Below are 14,052 nucleotides of genomic sequence, written 5' to 3'. Positions count from 1 at the left end.
TGGAGTGAAGAGCGGAGCTGGAGTGAAGAGCGGAGCTGGAGTGAAGAGCGGAGCTGGAGTGAAGAGCGGAGCTGGAGTGAAGAGCGGAGCTGGAGTGAAGAGCGGAGCTGGAGTGAAGAGCGGAGCTGGAGTGAAGAGCGGAGCTGGAGTGAAGAGCGGAGCTGGAGTGAAGAGCGGAGCTGGAGTGAAGAGCGGAGCTGGAGTGAAGAGCGGAGCGTCCCCAACTTGACTGGAGCGCAGAGCAAGTTTCCTAAAGGCTGGAGAGTCAATGTCGCTTCTGTAGCGCTCACTTTACAAGCTCAGGGCATGCCCGGCCCAGCATGCATTTGTAGTCTACTAGCCCCTTGCTTTAGCTACTGTCATGGAGCTCACTACATATTTTCCTAAAGAAACTGATCAAATATACAGCTGCTAAATCAAGGTGATTTATAAAAATGAGGACAAAGACTGGGTGTGGTGATGTAGTGTTCACAACTAAAAAAAATCATTGTGGAATCTGAAAAGACACGGACCCTGAAAGCATGATGTACTATGTGCACATGCTAACAAAAAGAAACGAGGTGGGTAGCTAGCTGTGTCATCTATAGGATACCATTGATCTGGTTCCAATAGGCCTGACATTAACTCAAGGAGTTTAACGTTTTGATAAGGTTTTTCATAAGGCGTACTTATAAATTAAAAATGAATAAACTCTGCATCCCTGCCTGGCAAAATTGGCCCGAAGGGTGGTTAGCATCCCCAGTGGCTCTCCAGACACCATGCCGAGAGGGCAGTCTCCGCTGCTGGCCTGCTCTCCAGACACCATGCCGAGAGGGCAGTCTCCGCTGCTGGCCTGCTCTCCAGACCATGCCGAGAGGGCAGTCTCCTCCGCTGGCCTGCTCTCCAGACCATGCCGAGAGGGCAGTCTCCCCTGCTGGCCTGCTCTCCAGACACCATGCCGAGAGGGCAGTCTCCCCTGCTGGCCTGCTCTCCAGACACCATGCCGAGAGGGCAGTCTCCCCTGCTGGCCTGCTCTCCAGACACCATGCCGAGAGGGCAGTCTCCCCTGCTGGCCTGCTCTCCAGAGACCATGCCGAGAGGGCAGTCTCCGCTGCTGGCCTGCTCTCCAGACACCATGCCGAGAGGGCAGTCTCCCCTGCTGGCCTGCTCTCCAGACACCATGCCGAGAGGGCAGTCTCCCCTGCTGGCCTGCTCTCCAGAGACCATGCCGAGAGGGCAGTCTCCCCTGCTGGCCTGCTCTCCAGACACCATGCCGAGAGGGCAGTCTCCTCCGCTGGCCTGCTCTCCAGACCATGCCGAGAGGGCAGTCTCCCCTGCTGGCCTGCTCTCCAGACACCATGCCGAGAGGGCAGTCTCCCCTGCTGGCCTGCTCTCCAGACACCATGCCGAGAGGGCAGTCTCCCGCAGCTGGCCTGCTCTCCAGACACCATGCCGAGAGGGCAGTCTCCCCTGCTGGCCTGCTCTCCAGACACCATGCCGAGAGGGCAGTCTCCCCTGCTGGCCTGCTCTCCAGATACCATGCCGAGAGGGCAGCCTCCGCAGCTGGCCTGCTCTCCAGACACCGTCACATGAGCCTGAAGCCATAGACTACGGCAAAAAACTCGTGTTTCTAAAAGTGAATTCAAACCTAAGGCATTTTGTTTAAATTTAATTCTAAGTCAAAGCTTCCATACTCAATTCATAGACTAATGAATTAATACAACGAAATGTTTAAAATGCTGAGCACTTATTTTCCTGCCAGCCTAGTGTAATGCACTCCCAAATGCGTCACAATGCATTTCTTTCTAGGCTATAGCATTGAAACAGATTTATAATGAACACCCCCCTCCAAAAATATATATATATATAATAATTATTGATCCTTCTTAGGCTACCTGTCTGACTCCTGACCTATTTGGAGTGTTTATTTGCTATTTAAAACATGTAGTCTATATCAAATGATGACCACTTCTTAGTCACCTTTTCATGTTGTTCATTAAAAATACTTTTCTTTTAATATTTCAAAACTAAAAATGGTAGGTCCAAGTAGTCACTAAAGTTGGTTAAATGGTGATTTCAATGAATGGAGCGATTCCACATTTTTTTTTGGTGTGAGAGAGGAACGTATTTTGCGGTGCATGATTCCGTTCCATGATTTCCGTTCCATGATTTCCGACCGCTCAACTCAGCATATTCTGGTCTAGACAATGCTGTTTTGCTTGACTTCAGTGCAGCTTTGGACAATATCAATCACAGTCTGCTGCAGGGGAAAGAGACGTGTGTTACGGCTATACACTTTATGGCTTTGTTCTAATGGAAGCCTCTCCAACATAATCCATGTAGAATCAGGGATTCCCCAGGGCAGCTGTCTAGGGCCCATTAAAAATCTTTACTAATGACATGCCACTGGCTTTGAGTAAATAACTCAGCACTAAACATGTCAGCTACTACTGCAACTGAAATGATTGCGGCACTTAAAGAGCTGCAGTTAGTTTCAGAATGGGTGGAAAGGAATACGTCAGTCCTAGATATTAAAAAATAAAAAATAACTAGGACAAATCATTCACTAAACCTCAACTAAATCTGAATAATGTGGTAATTGAGCAAGTTGAGGTAACTAAACTGCTTGGAATAACCCTAGAGTGTAAACTGTCAGGGTCAAAACATGTTGACTCAACAGTAGCTAAGACCGGGAGAAGTCTGTCCATAATAAAGCGCTGCTCTGCCTTAAGGCAGGTCCTAGTTTTGTCCCACCTAGACTACTGTTCAGTCGTGTGATCAGGACTCCTCACATCCCCCTCTAACCCGGGTCTCCTCCCCCATCCCAGGCCAGCGTCACACAGACACATTTCCTCTTTTTCCTATACAAACATGTAGAAGCATTTATCAAGCAATTAGCAAACAAGAATGTCTTGGTCTCACAATAAATTGGCCTCCTGAAATCTATTAATCATTCAATAGACCCCATTATTCTCCCAGAATGATAAATCCACCATTTTAGTCCTAGTCTAGATTGGGTTAATTTATTGGTTGCTTAGAGAAGAACATGGTCTCTGATATCAACATTGTTTAGTGCATTCATGCTGGCTTGCGTGTTTTGCTTGGTTAAGGGGTAGAAGAGTTGAGAAAGGACTGTCTGGTAATCTCTAAGGGTTCTGGAAGGTGGTGTTCCAGAATGCTGGTGGAGATGGTTGAAAGAGAACTGATTCTGATTCCATAGTGTTTCCATCCTCACCCGTCTATCAAGGTACAGCATGTTTTGACCATGACAGTTTACAATTTAAAACACCAAATAATGCATGCAGAGTAGAATTAGGCTGCTAACCCGCTAATTTTTAAAATCCAGAAATCGAGACGTTAAATTCTACAACCTTAAAGGAATCGATTCCCAAACCTTCTATAACAAAGCCATCACCTACAGAGAGATGAACCTAGAGACGAGTCCCCTAAGCAAGCCGGTCCTGGGGCTCTGTTCACAGGACAGCAACACAATTAGACCCAACCAAATCATGAGAAAACAAAAAGATAATTACTTGACACATTGGAAAGAATTAACAAAAAAACAGAGCATACTAGAATGCTATTTGGCCCTAAACAGAAAATACCTGACCACTGTGACTGACCCAAACTTAAGGAAAGCTTTGACTATGTACAGACTCAGTGAGCATAGCTATTGAGAAAGGCCACCATAGCCTGTCTTCTCTTGAGAGCCAGGTCTGCCTATGTGCACACTGCCAACAACATGAGGTGGAAACTGAGCTGCACTTCCTAACCTCCTGCCCAATGTATGACCATATTAGAGTCACATATTTCCCTCAGATTACACAGATCCAAAGAATACGAAAAAACAAATCCAATTCTGATAAACTCCCATATCTACTGGGTGAAATACCCCAGTGTGCCATCACTGCAGCAAGATATGTGACCTGTTGCCACAAGGGCAACCAGTGAAGAACAAACTCCATTGTAAATACAACCAATATTTATGTTAAATTATTTTCCCTTTTGTACATCGTTAACACACTGAATATAGACATAATGACATTTGAAATGTCTTTTCCTTTAGAACTTTTGTGAGTTTAATGTTTGTTTATGATCTCCTTCACTTGCTTTGGCAATGTTACCATATGTTCCCCATGCCAATAAAGCCCCTTGAATTGAGAGATGGAGATGTGAAAAAGCAACTGTGAGTGAATGTGATGACTGGTTCATTGCCTCAAGGAGAGAGATGGGTAGAGGACTAGAGACAGAGAAGATGAAGAGCAAGAGAGAGATGAGACTCCTACCTGTCTATGTAGTGAGTTAGTAGCAGAGAGAGATGAGACTCCTACCTGTCTATGTAGTGAGTTAGTAGCAGAGAGAGATGAGACTCCTACCGGTCTATGTAGTGAGTTAGTAGCAGAGAGAGATGAGACTCCTACCTGTCTATGTAGTGAGTTAGTAGCAGAGAGAGATGAGACTCCTACCGGTCTATGTAGTGAGTTAGTAGCAGAGAGAGATGAGACTCCTACCTGTCTATGTAGTGAGTTAGTAGCAGAGAGAGAGATGAGACTCCTACCGGTCTATGTAGTGAGTTAGTAGCAGAGAGAGAGATGAGACTCCTACCGGTCTATGTAGTGAGTTAGTAGCAGAGAGAGATGAGACTCCTACCGGTCTATGTAGTGAGTTAGTAGCAGAGAGAGATGAGACTCCTACCTGTCTATGTAGTGAGTTAGTAGCAGAGAGAGATGAGACTCCTACCTGTCTATGTAGTGAGTTAGTAGCAGAGAGAGATGAGACTCCTACCTGTCTATGTAGTGAGTTAGTAGCAGAGAGAGATGAGACTCCTACCTGTCTATGTAGTGAGTTAGTAGCAGAGAGAGATGAGACTCCTACCTGTCTATGTAGTGAGTTAGTAGCAGAGAGAGATGAGACTCCTACCTGTCTATGTAGTGAGTTAGTAGCAGAGAGAGATGAGACTCCTACCGGTCTATGTAGTGAGTTAGTAGCAGAGAGAGATGAGACTCCTACCGGTCTATGTAGTGAGTTAGTAGCAGAGAGAGATGAGACTCCTACCTGTCTATGTAGTGAGTTAGTAGCAGAGAGAGATGAGACTCCTACCGGTCTATGTAGTGAGTTAGTAGCAGAGAGAGATGAGACTCCTACCTGTCTATGTAGTGAGTTAGTAGCAGAGAGAGATGAGACTCCTACCTGTCTATGTAGTGAGTTAGTAGCAGAGAGCAATGAGACTCCTACCTGTCTATGTAGTGAGTTAGTAGCAGAGAGAGATGAGACTCCTACCTGTCTATGTAGTGAGTTAGTAGCAGAGAGAGATGAGACTCCTACCTGTCTATGTAGTGAGTTAGTAGCAGAGAGAGATGAGACTCCTACCTGTCTATGTAGTGAGTTAGTAGCAGAGAGAGATGAGACTCCTACCGGTCTATGTAGTGAGTTAGTAGCAGAGAGAGATGAGACTCCTACCGGTCTATGTAGTGAGTTAGTAGCAGAGAGAGATGAGACTCCTACCTGTCTATGTAGTGAGTTAGTAGCAGAGAGAGATGAGACTCCTACCGGTCTATGTAGTGAGTTAGTAGCAGAGAGAGATGAGACTCCTACCTGTCTATGTAGTGAGTTAGTAGCAGAGAGAGATGAGACTCCTACCTGTCTATGTAGTGAGTTAGTAGCAGAGAGCAATGAGACTCCTACCTGTCTATGTAGTGAGTTAGTAGCAGAGAGAGATGAGACTCCTACCTGTCTATGTAGTGAGTTAGTAGCAGAGAGAGATGAGACTCCTACCTGTCTATGTAGTGAGTTAGTAGCAGAGAGAGATGAGACTCCTACCTGTCTATGTAGTGAGTTAGTAGCAGAGAGAGATGAGACTCCTACCTGTCTATGTAGTGAGTTAGTAGCAGAGAGAGAGATGAGACGAAGAGACTTACGTTGCCCATGTACTCAGACAGCAGGTCCTGCAGAGCCTGACGGACAGAGTTGCACTCGGCCACGATGCGCTCGCGCCGGTCATCGCGGGTACAGGACGAGTCGGCCATGAGGGCGGCGCCACTGATGATGCTCTCCAAGCGCTCCTCCAGAGACGGGCGGAAACGCTCCTCGCTAAACGCCAGGGGGTCCACGATGATCTGCTTCTGTTGGGTTAGAAAACAGAGAGAGTTAGAACACAGAGCGAGAAAGACGAGATGGAGTTGGGCAGGAGAGAGAGACGAGATGGAGTTGGGCAGGAGAGAGACACTGATAGAGGGAGTTGGGCAGGAGAGAGACACTGATAGATGGAGTTGGGCAGGAGAGAGAAACACTGATAGAGGGAGTTGGGCAGGAGAGAGACACTGATAGATGGAGTTGGGCAGGAGAGAGAGAGACACTGATAGATGGAGTTGGGCAGGAGAGAGACACTGATAGATGGAGTTGGGCAGGAGAGAGACACTGATAGATGGAGTTGGGCAGGAGAGAGAGAGACACTGATAGATGGAGTTGGGCAGGAGAGAGACACTGATAGATGGAGTTGGGCAGGAGAGAGAAACACTGATAGAGGGAGTTGGGCAGGAGAGAGACACTGATAGATGGAGTTGGGCAGGAGAGAGAGAGACACTGATAGATGGAGTTGGGCAGGAGAGAGACACTGATAGATGGAGTTGGGCAGGAGAGAGAGAGACACTGATAGATGGAATTGGGCAGGAGAGAGAGAGACACACTGATAGAGGGAGTTGGGCAGGAGAGAGACACTGATAGAGGGAGTTGGGCAGGAGAGAGACACTGATAGATGGAGTTGGGCAGGAGAGAGACACTGATAGATGGAGTTGGGCAGGAGAGAGACACTGATAGATGGAGTTGGGCAGGAGAGAGAGAGAGACACTGATAGATGGAGTTGGGCAGGAGAGAGACACTGATAGATGGAGTTGGGCAGGAGAGAGAGAGAGACACTGATAGATGGAGTTGGGCAGGAGAGAGAGAGACACTGATAGATGGAGTTGGGCAGGAGAGAGAGAGACACTGATAGATGGAGTTGGGCAGGAGAGAGAGACACTGATAGATGGAGTTGGGCAGGAGAGAGAGAGACACTGATAGATGGAGTTGGGCAGGAGAGAGAGAGACACACTGATAGATGGAGTTGGGCAGGAGAGAGACACTGATAGATGGAGTTGGGCAGGAGAGAGACACTGATAGATGGAGTTGGGCAGGAGAGAGAGAGAAACACTGATAGATGGAGTTGGGCAGGAGAGAGAGAAACACTGATAGATGGAGTTGGGCAGGAGAGAGACACTGATAGATGGAATTGGGCAGGAGAGAGAGAGACACTGATAGATGGAATTGGGCAGGAGAGAGACACTGATAGATGGAGTTGGGCAGGAGAGAGAGAAACACTGATAGATGGAGTTGGGCAGGAGAGAGACACTGATAGATGGAATTGGGCAGGAGAGAGACACTGATAGATGGAGTTGGGCAGGAGAGAGAGAAACACTGATAGATGGAGTTGGGCAGGAGAGAGAGACTGATAGATGGAGTTGGGCAGGAGAGAGAGAGACACACTGATAGATGGAGTTGGGCAGGAGAGAGACACTGATAGATGGAGTTGGGCAGGAGAGAGACACTGATAGATGGAGTTGGGCAGGAGAGAGACACTGATAGATGGAATTGGGCAGGAGAGAGAGAGACACACTGATAGATGGAGTTGGGCAGGAGAGAGACACTGATAGATGGAATTGGGCAGGAGAGAGAGAGACACACTGATAGATGGAGTTGGGCAGGAGAGAGAGAGACACACTGATAGATGGAGTTGGGCAGGAGAGAGACACTGATAGATGGAGTTGGGCAGGAGAGAGACACTGATAGATGGAATTGGGCAGGAGAGAGAGACACTGATAGATGGAGTTGGGCAGGAGAGAGAGACACTGATAGATGGAGTTGGGCAGGAGAGAGACACTGATAGATGGAGTTGGGCAGGAGAGAGACACTGATAGATGGAGTTGGGCAGGAGAGAGAGACACTGATAGATGGAGTTGGGCAGGAGAGAGAGACACTGATAGATGGAGTTGGGCAGGAGAGCAAGACACTGATAGATGGAGTTGGGCAGGAGAGAGACACTGATAGATGGAGTTGGGCAGGAGAGAGACACTGATAGATGGAGTTGGGCAGGAGAGAGACACTGATAGATGGAGTTGGGCAGGAGAGAGAGAGACACTGATAGAGGGAGTTGGGCAGGAGAGAGAGACACTGATAGAGGGAGTTGGGCAGGAGAGAGAGACACTGATAGAGGGAGTTGGGCAGGAGAGAGAGACACTGATAGATGGAGTTGGGCAGGAGAGAGACACTGATAGATGGAGTTGGGCAGGAGAGAGACACTGATAGATGGAGTTGGGCAGGAGAGAGAGAGAGACACTGATAGATGGAATTGGGCAGGAGAGAGACACTGATAGATGGAGTTGGGCAGGAGAGAGAGACACTGATAGATGGAGTTGGGCAGGAGAGAGACACTGATAGATGGAGTTGGGCAGGAGAGAGACACTGATAGATGGAGTTGGGCAGGAGAGAGAGAGAGACACTGATAGATGGAGTTGGGCAGGAGAGAGACACTGATAGAGGGAGTTGGGCAGGAGAGAGAGACACTGATAGATGGAGTTGGGCAGGAGAGAGACACTGATAGATGGAGTTGGGCAGGAGAGAGACACTGATAGATGGAGTTGGGCAGGAGAGAGACACTGATAGATGGAGTTGGGCAGGAGAGAGAGACACTGATAGATGGAGTTGGGCAGGAGAGAGACACTGATAGATGGAGTTGGGCAGGAGACACTGATAGATGGAGTTGGGCAGGAGAGAGACACTGATAGATGGAGTTGGGCAGGAGAGCAAGACACTGATAGATGGAGTTGGGCAGGAGAGAGACACTGATAGATGGAGTTGGGCAGGAGAGAGAGACACTGATAGATGGAGTTGGGCAGGAGAGAGAGAAACACTGATAGATGGAGTTGGGCAGGAGAGAGAGACACTGATAGATGGAGTTGGGCAGGAGAGAGACACTGATAGATGGAATTGGGCAGGAGAGAGAGAGACACTGATAGATGGAGTTGGGCAGGAGAGAGAGAAACACTGATAGATGGAATTGGGCAGGAGAGAGAGAGACACTGATAGATGGAATTGGGCAGGAGAGAGAGAAACACTGATAGATGGAGTTGGGCAGGAGAGAGAGACACTGATAGATGGAGTTGGGCAGGAGAGAGAGAGAGACACTGATAGATGGAGTTGGGCAGGAGAGAGAGAGAGACACTGATAGATGGAGTTGGGCAGGAGAGAGAGACACTGATAGATGGAGTTGGGCAGGAGAGAGAGAGAGACACTGATAGATGGAGTTGGGCAGGAGAGAGAGACACTGATAGATGGAGTTGGGCAGGAGAGAGAGACACTGATAGATGGAGTTGGGCAGGAGAGAGACACTGATAGATGGAGTTGGGCAGGAGAGAGACACTGATAGATGGAGTTGGGCAGGAGAGAGAGAGAGACACTGATAGATGGAATTGGGCAGGAGAGAGACACTGATAGATGGAGTTGGGCAGGAGAGAGAGACACTGATAGATGGAGTTGGGCAGGAGAGAGACACTGATAGATGGAGTTGGGCAGGAGAGAGACACTGATAGATGGAGTTGGGCAGGAGAGAGAGAGAGACACTGATAGATGGAGTTGGGCAGGAGAGAGACACTGATAGAGGGAGTTGGGCAGGAGAGAGAGACACTGATAGATGGAGTTGGGCAGGAGAGAGACACTGATAGATGGAGTTGGGCAGGAGAGAGACACTGATAGATGGAGTTGGGCAGGAGAGAGACACTGATAGATGGAGTTGGGCAGGAGAGAGAGACACTGATAGATGGAGTTGGGCAGGAGAGAGACACTGATAGATGGAGTTGGGCAGGAGACACTGATAGATGGAGTTGGGCAGGAGAGAGACACTGATAGATGGAGTTGGGCAGGAGAGCAAGACACTGATAGATGGAGTTGGGCAGGAGAGAGAGACACTGATAGATGGAGTTGGGCAGGAGAGAGACACTGATAGATGGAATTGGGCAGGAGAGAGAGAGACACTGATAGATGGAGTTGGGCAGGAGAGAGAGAAACACTGATAGATGGAATTGGGCAGGAGAGAGAGAGACACTGATAGATGGAATTGGGCAGGAGAGAGAGAAACACTGATAGATGGAGTTGGGCAGGAGAGAGAGACACTGATAGATGGAGTTGGGCAGGAGAGAGAGAGAGACACTGATAGATGGAGTTGGGCAGGAGAGAGAGACACTGATAGATGGAGTTGGGCAGGAGAGAGAGAGAGAGGACAGACCTTCTGTTAACCCTGCAGGGAAGTTTGAAGTCTAAAGTGTCTGTCTTTTCAAAGACCCAGAAGCCTCACAGACCAAGACCTATATAGTTTGACCACATCCCAAATAGCACCCTACTCCCTAGGTAGTGCACTCCTTTGGACCAGGGCACATCGGCCTCTGGTCAAAAGTAGTGCCTTATTCAGGCAATAGGTTGCCATTTGGGATACCATCTTGGTGAGAGAGAGGGAGACCTGTCTGAGCACTGACATGGAGAAGACGACAACAAAACAGCTACTGTGGTGGATGGGTTGAGTTTCCACCTCGCTATGCAAGTGTCCCATCCTACCCTGGGGACCACAAGTTCTGCTGCTGTTCTACCTGATAACTGCATCCCCTGGGTGTCTAAACCAATCCCTGATTAGAGGGGAAGAATACACATTTAAAAAGCAGAGGAACTATTTATATGGTGCCATTTAGGGATCCCGACCCGCCCAGCGACCCCCGGGGCTCCCGACCCGCCCAGCGACCCCCGGGGCTCCCGACCCGCCCAGCGACCCCCGGGGCTCCCGACCCGCCCAGCGACCCCCGGGGCTCCCGACCCGCCCAGCGACCCCCGGGGCTCACGACCCGCCCAGCGACCCCCGGGGCTCACGACCCGCCCAGCGACCCCCGGGGCTCACGACCTGCCCAGCGACCCCCGGGGGCTCACGACCCGCCCAGCGACCCCGGGGGCTCCCGACCCGCCCAGCGACCCCGGGGGCTCCCGACCCGGACCCGGAGGAGATCGGTTAAAGAAGGATTTTTAAGCTTAAGAGTCCATGCCCCGATGAAATGAGACTGTTCTGAAGGCACTGATCATTTTACTCGCCCTAGAACTGGATAGGATGTTTATATGTTAGAGAGCGACTTCAACTGCGCTGCTGGCAAGAATTTACGCTTTTTTTTGCAAACATTTACTGACACCGGCCATATTCAACAGGTGTTGGGCGTTAGTAAATTCAACAGTTATTCTGCGCTCTGGCACACTGCACCTGAAATCAGAGTAGATAGAGCACTAGCTATTTACTAGCTATGTCTGTCTATGTTTAGCAACAGTTGTCGCAGTGACATTCCATTGAAACGTTTCCTTGCATAGTGGTGTTGTTCGTGAAGCCGTGTCTAGCTAGCTAGGTAAACAATGAACCATAATCCCAACTCATGACATTACTGGAATCTGCAGGTTGCTAACAAACCAAATTCAGTGTTACCTAGCTAAAAAAACAGTTTACGTTCAAACATCTCTCCTGTGAAGTACTAACCCGCAACATAGTAGCCTAGTTTCCTGAAACAAGTCACATATATATATGGAAATCAAATGTTTTATAAAGCACTTTTTACATCAGATGTCAATATAGGCCCTACATACCATAGTATAAATAGCAGCCTATTTATGCTAAAGCCATGTTTCAAGAAATACATATTAACAAACTTGTAAGCTTGTATCTGTAAATACTAATAAAATTGTTAATTTACGAGCCTAGTTGGTTTAGCAACAGAAAAAGTCAGCAACCTTCCCACTAGCCATTATTGGCTGTGATAATGAGTGGGCTGGACATGCCAAGAGATGAGTTCTGATTGGTCTACCATCTATAATATGAGCGGGTCAGTATGTGTAGGTAATCCTGTCTATAATATGAGCGGGTCAGTATGTGTAGGTAATCCTGTCTATAATATGAGCGGGTCAGTATGTGTAGGTAATCCTGTCTATAATATGAGCGGGTCAGTATGTGTAGGTAATCCTGTCTATAATATGAGCGGGTCAGTATGTGTAGGTAATCCTGTCTATAATATGAGCGGGTCAGTATGTCCAGGTAATCCTGTCTATAATATGAGCGGGTCAGTATGTGTAGGTAATCCTGTCTATAATATGAGCGGGTCAGTATGTCCAGGTAATCCTGTCTATAATATGAGCGGGTCAGTATGTGTAGGTAATCCTGTCTATAATATGAGCGGGTCAGTATGTGTAGGTAATCCTGTCTATAATATGAGCGGGTCAGTATGTGTAGGTAATCCTGTCTATAATATGAGCGGGTCAGTATGTCCAGGTAATCCTGTCTATAATATGAGCGGGTCAGTATGTCCAGGTAATCCTGTCTATAATATGAGCGGGTCAGTGTGTGTAGGTAATCCTGTCTATAATATGAGCGGGTCAGTGTGTGTAGGTAATCCTGTCTATAATATGAGCGGGTCAGTATGTCCAGGTAACCATGTCTGTAATATGATGGTCAGTATGTCCAGGTAATCCTGTCTATAATATTAGCTGGTCAGTATGTGTAGGTAATCCTGTCTATAATATGAGCGGGTCAGTATGTGTAGGTAATCCTGTCTATAATATGAGCGGGTCAGTATGTCCAGGTAATCCTGTCTATAATATGAGCGGGTCAGTATGTGTAGGTAATCCTGTCTATAATATGAGCGGGTCAGTGTGTGTAGGTAATCCTGTCTATAATATGAGCGGGTCAGTATGTCCAGGTAATCCTGTCTATAATATGAGCGGGTCAGTATGTCCAGGTAATCCTGTCTATAATATGAGCGGGTCAGTATGTGTAGGTAATCCTGTCTATAATATGAGCGGGTCAGTATGTGTAGGTAATCCTGTCTATAATATGAGCTGGTCAGTATGTGTAGGTAATCCTGTCTATAATATGAGCGGGTCAGTATGTGTAGGTAATCCTGTCTATAATATGAGCTGGTCAGTATGTCCAGGTAATCCTGTCTATAATATGAGCTGGTCAGTATGTGTAGGTAATCCTGTCTATAATATGAGCGGGTCAGTATGTGTAGGTAATCCTGTCTATAATATGAGCGGGTCAGTGTGTGTAGGTAATCCTGTCTATAATATGAGCGGGTCAGTGTGTGTAGGTAATCCTGTCTATAATATGAGCGGGTCAGTATGTCCAGGTAATCCTGTCTATAATATGATGGTCAGTATGTCCAGGTAATCCTGTCTATAATATTAGCTGGTCAGTATGTGTAGGTAATCCTGTCTATAATATGAGCGGGTCAGTATGTGTAGGTAATCCTGTCTATAATATGAGCGGGTCAGTATGTCCAGGTAATCCTGTCTATAATATGAGCTGGTCAGTATGTGTAGGTAATCCTGTCTATAATATGAGCTGGTCAGTATGTCCAGGTAATCCTGTCTATAATATGAGCTGGTCAGTATGTGTAGGTAATCCTGTCTATAATATTAGCTGGTCAGTATGTGTAGGTAATCCTGTCTATAATATGAGCGGGTCAGTATGTGTAGGTAATCCTGTCTATAATATGAGCGGGTCAGTATGTCCAGGTAATCCTGTCTATAATATGAGCGGGTCAGTATGTCCAGGTAATCCTGTCTATAATATGAGCTGGTCAGTATGTGTAGGTAATCCTGTCTATAATATGAGCGGGTCAGTATGTCCAGGTAATCCTGTCTATAATATGAGCGGGTCAGTATGTCCAGGTAATCCTGTCTATAATATGAGCTGGTCAGTATGTGTAGGTAATCCTGTCTATAATATGAGCGGGTCAGTATGTGTAGGTAATCCTGTCTATAATATGAGCGGGTCAGTATGTCCAGGTAATCCTGTCTATAATATGAGCTGGTCAGTATGTGTAGGTAATCCTGTCTATAATATGAGCGGGTCAGTATGTGTAGGTAATCCTGTCTATAATATGAGCGGGTCAGTATGTGTAGGTAATCCTGTCTATAATATGAGCGGGTCAGTATGTCCAGGTAATCCTGTCTATAATATGA

General features: G+C 47.5%; 1 protein-coding gene across 2 annotated transcripts in view; it reads right to left on the bottom strand.

The window, feature by feature from the left end:
- LOC129827327 (catenin alpha-1) overlaps positions 1-14,052 on the bottom strand; it is a 307,702-nt gene that overhangs the window by 230,246 nt on the left and 63,404 nt on the right. For both annotated transcript variants that reach the window (XM_055888075.1, XM_055888076.1), the window contains exon 8: positions 5,898-6,101. In XM_055888075.1, the coding sequence (XP_055744050.1) occupies positions 5,898-6,101 (204 nt within the window). The remainder of the gene's footprint in view (positions 1-5,897; positions 6,102-14,052) is intronic.

Source organism: Salvelinus fontinalis, chromosome 29, assembly GCF_029448725.1.
Source record: "Salvelinus fontinalis isolate EN_2023a chromosome 29, ASM2944872v1, whole genome shotgun sequence".
Lineage (NCBI taxonomy): Eukaryota > Metazoa > Chordata > Actinopteri > Salmoniformes > Salmonidae > Salvelinus > Salvelinus fontinalis.
The sequence above is the reverse complement of the archived record's forward strand: the minus strand, read 5'-3'. Positions and strand labels throughout refer to the sequence as shown.